This window comes from Oncorhynchus keta, chromosome 18, assembly GCF_023373465.1.
Source record: "Oncorhynchus keta strain PuntledgeMale-10-30-2019 chromosome 18, Oket_V2, whole genome shotgun sequence".
NCBI classification, from domain to species: Eukaryota; Metazoa; Chordata; class Actinopteri; order Salmoniformes; family Salmonidae; genus Oncorhynchus; species Oncorhynchus keta.
In genome coordinates, this window is record NC_068438.1 from 13,495,421 (window position 1) to 13,504,279 (window position 8,859).

Sequence of the window (8,859 nt, forward strand, 5' to 3'; positions counted from 1 at the left end):
GTGAAAGATGGTTACAACCCAGTACATGTATGCTTAGTTTGAAGATGACTAGAAGCTGTTTTAATTCTGCAAGTTATCTGAGGGGGGACAAGACTTTCCCATAAAGACTGTCCTATTAAGGCAGCTTTTGTGGAGTCAAGTGAAACTCTTGTGTCAGGTGTGAAGGGTTTCGTTGCCTCGTCGGGACGGCTGGAACACTGCCGTGGGGCTTCATCAGTCTGTCTGCGGTCGGGCTCTCTGGTTCGGTCTCACTAGGCTTGCACTCTTTCACCCAGAGAAGCATGTCATTCTTTTAATTACAGACACTTGTGTTGTTCTTGGACCTCTCCGGAGGCACCAGGTAATTATCCCTAGTCTCTCGTGAGGCACACAGGCTCCAGACTTTCCACTGTTGTATGGAGGGAGAGGGCCTGTGGGGGGCAGAGTTCCTGTGGCAGAGAGTGGGGATGGTGGGGAGAGGGGGGATGGCGGGCAGAGGACCTGTGGAAGAGGGGGTGGTGGGGAGAGGGCCTGTGGCAGAGAGGGGAGATGGTGGGCAGAGGGCCTGTGGCAGAGGGGATGGCGGGGAGAGGACCTGTGGCAAGAGGGGGTGGTGGGGAGAGGGCCTGTGGCAGAGAGGGGAGATGGTGGGGAGAGGGCCTGTGGCAGAGAGGGGGATGGTTGGGAGAGGGCCTGTGGCAGAGAGGGGGGATGGTGGGGAGAGGGCCTGTGGCAGAGGGGGATGATGGGGATGGGCCTGGGGGGGTGGCAGAGGGCCTGTGGCAGAGGGGTGGATGGTGGGATGGTGGGGAGGGCCTGTGGAGGGTGGTGGGAAGAGGGCCCTGTGGCAGGGGGGGATGAGGGCCTGTGGGGGTGGTGGGAAGAGGGCCTGTGGGGGGGGTGGTGGCAAGAGTGCGCCTGTGGCGGAGGGGTGGATGGTGGGAGGGTGGTGGGAAGAGGGCCTGTGGAGGGTGGTGGGAAGAGGGCCCTGTGGAGGGTGGAAAGAGGGCCTGTGGAGGGTGGTGGGAAGAGGGCCTGTGGGGGGGGTGGGAAGGGCCTGTGGGGGTGGTGGGAAGAGGGCCTGTGGGTGGTGGGGGTGGTGGGAGAGGGCCCGTGGGGGTGGTGGGAGAGAGGGCCTGTGGGGGGGGGGGGGATGGTGGCAAGAGGGCCTGTGGAGGAGGGTGGCAAGGTGGGCCTGTGGTGGCAAGAGGGCCTGTGGAGGGTGGTGGCAAGAGGGCCTGTGGTGGCAAGAAGAGGGCCTGTGGGGGTGGGGGAAGAGGGCCCGTGGGGGTGGTGGGAGAGGGCCTGTGGGGAGGGGGGATGGTGGCAAGAGGGCCTGTGGGGGGTGGTGGCAAGAGGGCCTGTGGTGGCAAGAGGGCCTGTGGGGGTGGTGGCAAGAGGGCCTGTGGTGGCAAGGGGGCCTGTGGTGGCAAGAGGGCCTGTGGGGGTGGGGGGAAGAGGGCGCCTGTGGCGGAGGGGGGGGAAGAGGGCCTGTGGGGGCAGAGTTCCTGGGCGGAGGGGGGGATGGTGGCAAGAGGGCCTGTGGGGGGTGGTGGCAAGAGGGCCTGTGGGGGTGGTGGCAAGAGGGCCTGTGGTGGAAAGAGGGCCTGTGGGGGTGGGGGAAGAGGGCCCGTGGGGGTGGTGGGAGAGGGCCTGTGGCGGGGGGGGATGGTGGCAAGAGGGCCTGTGGGGGTGGGGCAAGAGGGCCTGTGGTGGCAAGAAGGCCTGTGGGGGTGGTGGCAGGGCCTGTGGTGGGAAGGGGCGCCTGTGGCAAGGGGGCCTGTGGGGGGTGGTGGGAAGAGGGCCTGTGGGTGGTGGGAGAGGGCCCGTGGGGGTGGTGGGAGAGGGCCTGTGGTGGAGGGGGCCTGTGGTGGCAAGAGGGCCTGTGGGGGGGTGGCAAGGGGCCTGTGGTGGCAAGAGGGCCTGTGGGGGGTGGGGGGAAGAGGGCCCGTGGGGGTGGTGGGAGAGGGCCTGTGGCGGAGGGGGGATGGTGGCAAGAGGGCCTGTGGGGGGTGGTGGCAAGAGGGCCTGTGGTGGCAAGAGGGCCTGTGGGGGTGGTGGCAAGAGGGCCTGTGGGGGTGGGGAAGAGGGCCCGTGGGGGTGGTGGGAGAGGGCCTGTGGCGGAGGGGGGATGGTGGCAAGAGGGCCTGTGGGGGTGGTGGCAAGAGGGCCTGTGGTGGCAAGAGGGCCTGTGGGGGTGGTGGCAAGGGGGCCTGTGGTGGCAAGAGGGCCTGTGGGGGGTGGGGAAGAGGGCGCCTGTGGCGGAGGGGGGTGGTGGGAAGAGGGCCTGTGGGGGGCAGAGTTCCTGTGGCAGAGAGTGGGGATGGTGGGGAGAGGGGGGATGACGGGCAGAGGACCTGTGGAAGAGAGGGGATGGTGTGGGCAGAGGACCTGTGGAAGAGAGGGGATGGTGGGCAGAGGACCTGTGGAAGAGAGGGGTGGTGGGCAGAGAGGGCCTGTGGCAGAGAGGGGGGATGGTGGGGAGAGGGCCTGTGGAAGAGAGGGGGGATGGTGGGGAGAGGGCCTGTGGCAGAGAGGGGGATGGGGGGGAGAGGGCCTGTGGCAGAGAGGGGGATGGTGGGGAGAGGGCCTGTGGCAGAGAGGGGGATGGTGGGGAGAGGGCCTGTGGCAGAGAGGGGGATGATGGGGAGAGGGCCTGTGGAAGAGGGGGATGGTGGGGAGAGGGCTTGTGGCAGAGAGGGGGGGATGGTGGGGAGAGGGCAAGTGGCAGAGAGGGGGGGCTGCTATGGAGTGGATAATGTGGTTAGGGAAGTGATAGCTCCCAAGTTTCTAGTTGGAGACTCAAGAATATTTAACCATACAGGGAAATATCCAGACATAAGGTCATTTTGTACTCATTGATACTAAATCCAGATTGTTTGAGTGTATTGCCAGTACACATTATTTGACCTGACTGTCTGAGGGCTTATGAAAACCACTGTTGATATACAGTACTTCCAAGTGTTCTGTCTCTGGTTTGGCTCATCATGGCTTCTGTTTATATTCAAGATGGGTTGTCCAACCTCCCAAAAACCTTTGGGATGTGTCAGTTGATCTGAAAGACTCCCTTACAAAGGTAAGAGCATTCCTCTGTCCTCATCCAGTACTGTGGTTCAGAATACCTTCAGCCATATTCACTCTAGTCTCGGAAACCCCTGACATAAGGAAAACAGCATATAGTAGAAGACATGCTGTCTGTCTAGAGCGAACTAGACTCTCTACCTGGTCAGGCCAGACCAATCGGTGTACACTTGAGTCTGCTCACTTGCGTGGGTGTGGACCTGCTCTACACATCTTTTGAGCATCTTGGTATGACGACGAGCCCTGTGATTCCTCCAAACAGTCAAACTGACCAAACTCAGATGGAATGTACTGTACTTGAATACACTAGTTTTTTTTGTAAATTAGCTTTGATGAAATTTGGAAAAGTGTATCCTCAGACAGCATGCTCATTTCTAAACCCAGTGTCTACAGACATCTTCCAGTAATGAGAGGACGGAGCAAACAAACCTGTAGCTTACAGCTCTCTGGTTATAGGCCTTTAGGTAGGTTAACCTTGATGTGACCTGACCAGGAAAACTTTTAGGCTCTAATGTTACAGGCTATATAACTAGAATAGAGACCAGAGTTTTTCTGTGTTAGGTCACTCCAGGCCCTATGTTTTTCTGTGTTTAGGTCACTCCAGGCCCCATGTTTTACTGTGGCCAGACTCAGCATAACATTCTAATGACCAGGTGTTTGCCCTGTAGGGATATTGTGTCGGTTGAGGTTTCACTCTCCACAGGGTGTTATTAAACTGATAATCGATGTCAATCTTCATTACATCAACGTGACCCGCTTCTAAAGTACAGTCCGAACAATATTCTCCATCTGAAAGTGTGACTACACCATTAGGTCCCTGGGGCTAAAGCAAACAGTACCTTAAAGTATGGAAACACACTAGCAGGGCTTCAAGCTGCAGACATGAAATCTAAAGTTTTACTCAGCAAGTTGGAAAATGTTTTAAAACGTTTTGCAGCGGAAAGGTGTGTTTCTTTAATAGTTAATGAAAAATACCCAGGTTTAATTTGAGGCAGTTACTTTTCATTATTTTATTTATATTTTTTTACTTTAGTTTATTTGGTAAATATTTTCTTCTTCTTGAACTGCACTGTTGGTTAAGGGCTTGTAAGTAAGCATTTCACGGTAAGGTCTACACTCGTTGTATTTGGCGCATGTGACAAATAAAGTTTAATTTGATATCACTATCGACAAGCAAACACTCGCCACGCGCAAAGCCACCTTTGACCAACCATGCCTTGTGCAACCTGCCAATTGGAGATAGCGAGCCACAGAGTGTGGGGGGCAGTGTTGCGCCCAGCAAATATTGACCCACATCTTCTGTCCAAGGTCCTGCTCAGTGCAGAGGGCATTAGGCAGCAGCAAACCAAAAATATTTCATAGGTGAATCCACAGGAGATTGTGTGTGTATGTTTGTGTCTGTGCGTCATGCGGCTGTGGTTTGGTGGGTATGAATCTTCATGCAAGGGCTGGTGATGAAACGTTTGCTTTGGAACAAAATAAACAGACAAGAAAAATGTTGACAGCCTGACTATGCAGACTGAAGCTAGACTGAGCCACAGAACCACACAGAGGGTCAAAAAGGACCTGAAAACAAGAGACAGAACCAACTGCCCTGACCTCTCTATCAGCGGCAGCGTAGCCTAGTGGTTAGAGCGTTGGACTAGTAACCGGAAGGTTGCGAGTTCAAACCCCCGAGGTACAAATCTGTCGTTCTGCCCCTGAACAGGCAGTTAACCCACTGTTCCCAGGCCGTCATTGAAAATAAGAATGTGTTCTTAACTGACTTGCCTGGTTAAATAAAGGTAAAATAAAATAAAAAACATCAATGCACCCAATTGAATCCTCTTCTCCCTTTCAATGCGAGCTCAGAGGAGTACTAATGCATTATTCACAAAACATACTCCTTTACCCCAAAATTCTCGACAAAAGTACGTCCTCCTCTCCCTTTGATGATAATAAAACAAAGTAAAATAAACTAAACAGCAGAATGCAGAAATAGAGAAGTTCTGAGGCTGAGCTTCCTCCTGGGGAAAGACAGGGAAATCATCCTGATGGGAGTCTCTGCTCTCCTCTGAAATCTTCCTCCTTCCTTCCCTCATCCCAGACTAGTTCAAACTCACCCAGAATTTACATGCACTGCTGCGGCTGGATCTGGAAATAGACACTCATATAAAATAAAATTGTATTTGTCACATGCTTCGTTAACAACAGAGTAACAGTGAAATGCTTACTTACGGGCCCTTTCCCACAATGCAGAGAGAAAGAATAGAAGAATAACACGAGGAATAAATACACAATGAGTAATGAAAACTTGGCTATATACATGGGGCACGACGTAGCTGTACACAGAACTAAGAAGAAAGTGACAGACAATCAACAGCCCTCACCTGCTTACTGGCTGAATCCACTTTGCATTCCATTTGAAAAGTTGAACGGAGGAGTGGTACACTCCTGGCCTGGAAGTGCTGTGGTGTTTACTGGCTTTGCATGTCACATCCTGGAACTTTGATCATTTGGCGGGGCTTTTTAGACATGTCACATGTTGCAGCTGTTGTATTGACCGGATTAGAATAGCAGTTCAGGTTGCTATTGAAAGTCTGTCTAAGGTGTGAAAACAAATGACAAAAGTTTTAATACAGTATTTAGATCAGTCTCTTCACTTGTCAAATGGTTTCTGTTCTTCAACATTTTCCCTTGTGTTTCACTCATATAACAGTACACGAGTCATGAGAAACACATCCAGTCTTCAACGTAGTCTTCATCCTATTTGTCTGCGGATTTAGTTCCGCTAAATCCTGAGTTAAACTAATCCTGAGTTAAACTAATCCTGAGTGTGCTCTCGGCAGACAGAAGACTTCAATCAGAAAGAAAACCATTAAAGTGTGCAACAGCGTAATAACCACCCCAGGACTCTCACCTCCTACACAGCTGAACTAAACACTGGTGATTCATTAAAAAAACAGGCTGCAGCTGTTGGGTCCTGCAGGAGGTCAGATTCCTCTAAAATAAAAGGGAGGGCTTTTACAGAGGTGTGAGCATGTGCAACAGAGCCCTTCTGGTGTGTGTGTGCTTGTGTGTGTGTTTTAATAGGAAGCGGTCAGAGGGGCTGCTGAGGGTTCCATAAAGGACCCTTTGAGTGGCGAGGCACTGACTAATGCACAGCAGATGTGGAGGAAAGAATATCTGCCCAGGTTGAGTGGCCTTCCACCGCCAGGCGACAGGAGCCCTGTCTCGGGGAGGCAGCCAGATGGGGGGCCAACACTGGTTCTCTGGACCCACAGAGTCTGGAGGTCCAGGCTTTATCCAAGCTTTATGCCACATCTCCTGGCTCTGATGCCAGCGGGGGCTAGGAGGGCGCCTTTTGGCCAATTAACATCCTCTCGTGTCATTGGCATGGCCAGGTTACACACAATACGTTCGCCGTCTGACCTGAGCCGCTTACGTGAGATCATCTGAGAAGGCCATAACCTGAACACTGTTCCGTCTCCACACACTTTCATCTGACAACAGGGCCTCTGCCCAGGTGATCACAGGAGAGACAGATGATTCAAACACCTCTGACTAGAGTACAATGTACTGTACAATCTTCGCTTACGAAGTACAAACCAACTGAAGGTATTTTAATCCTGTGATTCCTTTGATCTGGAAAAGCAGTGAAGTACGATACATCAGTAGTAATATTACAAGTCTCACTCTTGTGAAGATATCTCTAGTAAAATGTTCAGTTACAGATCAAACCTATGAAGGATGAGGTTAGAATGGGAGGGCTATAATTCCTATTTAACACAATAGAAAGATATCCTACTCCCAGTGAGGGGGAGGAGAGGGAGACGTTATTGTGCCTGGTCTGTGACCCAAGATGTCCCGCCTCGCCTGGCTGATAATGAAAACAAACAACCAGGAGAGAAGTTTCACACCATCAGCACCTTCCGTGTAATAACCGCACCCCCGTCCCTTACCACACACGCACGCACACACACAAACTTCTCCTCATGCACCCCGGTCCCTTACCACACACGCACGCACACACACAAACTTCTCCTCATGCCCCCCTGTACCTCCACACAGATGGGACTCAGTGGGCATCACTTTCACTTTGAATTAAAACTTAACACCCCAAATAAATTTGGCCGAGCGGATAGCCACCCCACTGCCCCCTCATTCCTGCCTCATGGAGAAAGTGGAGCCGGTAGGCCAGATGTTCGCCTTAGTTCGAATAAATATCCAAGTGCCAGCTTTCTCTGTAAGGCAATCTGCTCGCTGTGTCGTTTGTCGGATTAACGAGGCTAAGGCAAACATGGGGATTGTGTTCCCGTGGCATTTCTCTCTCTAACCACTCTGTGTAAACACCCCGGGCCTCAGCCTCCCCTCACTTCAACTTTCAAGTTTTATTAGTTGTATTTACGGGATATACATGGTACACAGCGTCCAATGAAATGCTTATGTGCAGGTTCCTTCTCGACAATGCAAAAACCATAAGAAATAATACAAGATAATAATATGAACATAAAGTAAATGGCTCAGTAGAATAGAATAAACATTTTTACATAAGTATAATACAGAAGGACCAATTTAATGTTCAATATTATAACACGTGTTTTCGGGGAAGGAGAGATTGGGGAGCAAGTGTTTAAATTGTGCAGTATTTAGCCATTGTAATAAGAGTCTGGTAGCAGCAGTTGTGATGTGTGTGTAGCATAAATGTATATGTCTGTGTGGGTGTGTACATGAGTGAGTGCATACTATATGTGCTAAGGTGTGGAGGATCAGAGCAGGTGGTCAGTCCAGTTCAAGTGTTCAGCAGTCTAACGGCCTGTAGATAGAAACTGTCTCTTAGACCTTAAACCTGTTATCAGACCTCATGCTCCGATACCATCTGCCCAACGGTAAGGGAGTGAAGAGCTCGTGGCTGGGGTGTGAGAAGTCCTTGATGATGCTGCGGGCCTCCCTCAGGCAGTGTTTCGAGTAGATGTCCTGGATGGGTGGGAGCACGGTCACAGTGCTGTACTGGGCTGTCTTCACCACATGTTGGAGGGCCTTGCGGCAGTGGATGGAGCATTTCCTGTACCAGGCCGAGATGCAACCGGTCAGGACGCCCTCGATGGAGCAACAGTAGTATTTGGAGAGGACCCGGGGTGGCATGCCGAATTTCATCATCTGCCTTAAGAAGTCGAGATGTTGTGTCCACTTAACAGAGTGGTGGAGTTTTTGGTCCATGTCAAGTCCTCGGTGTGGACGCAGAGGAACTTAAAACTGCTGACTCTCTCTATTGCAGTCCCATTGATGTGGATCTGGGCATGTTCCCTACTCAGCTTCCTGAAGTCAACTACATTGTTTTGCTGAAGTTGATGGAGAGGTTGTTGTCCTGGCACCACAATGCCAGTTCAATTACCTCCTTCCTATAGACTGACTCGTCATTGTTGGTTATCAGGTCTACAACCGTGGTGTCATCAACCAATTTGATTATGGAGTTGGTGTTTTGCAAAGCCACGCAGTCGTGGGTGAACAACAGAGGGTTGAGGACACACCCCTGGGAGGCCCCTGTGTTAAGAGTCAAACGTGGGGATCATTTCCACCTCTGCTGCAGCATTCTGTGGCTGCAGAGTTCCCGGCTCCCCCATGGCCGTTTGTTTTAGTAGCAGAGCCCCTGGAGGAGTGTTTGGTTGTGTTGCGTGTCACACACTCTGTGAGTGTTAGATAGTGTGTGTGTGTGTGTGTGTGTGTGTGTGTGTGTGTGTGTGTGTGTGTGTGTGTGTGTGTGTGTGTGTGTGTGTGTGTGTGTGTGAGAGAGAGAGAGAGCAGGACCGCAGCTCGTGA

At 52.0% G+C, this 8,859-nt stretch overlaps 1 protein-coding gene across 1 annotated transcript; it reads right to left on the reverse strand.

Moving 5' to 3' along the window:
* Positions 1 to 292: 292 nt before the first annotated feature.
* Positions 293 to 3,284, reverse strand: LOC118396833 (basic proline-rich protein-like). Its single transcript, XM_052468755.1, has 3 exons — positions 3,245 to 3,284; positions 707 to 2,336; positions 293 to 605 (listed from the first exon to the last, which is right to left on the reverse strand). The coding sequence occupies exons 1-3, from the start codon at positions 3,282 to 3,284 to the stop codon at positions 293 to 295; spliced, it is 1,983 nt and encodes a 660-aa protein (XP_052324715.1).
* Between the last annotated feature and the right edge of the window lie 5,575 nt (positions 3,285 to 8,859).

What these genes read in the sequence shown, in the direction of transcription:
- LOC118396833 (XM_052468755.1), bottom strand. Translation starts at nt 3,284, where the DNA reads ATGCTCAAAAGATGTGTAGAGCAGGTCCACACCCACGCAA. An exon ending in GCAGGTCCACACCCACGCAA is followed by an intron (nt 2,337 to 3,244) that starts GTGAGCAGACTC and finishes TCTCTTCCACAG; the next exon opens with GTCCTCTGCCCGTCATCCCC. An exon ending in ATCATCCCCCTCTGCCACAG is followed by an intron (nt 606 to 706) that starts GCCCTCTCCCCA and finishes TCTCTGCCACAG; the next exon opens with GCCCTCTCCCCACCACCCCC.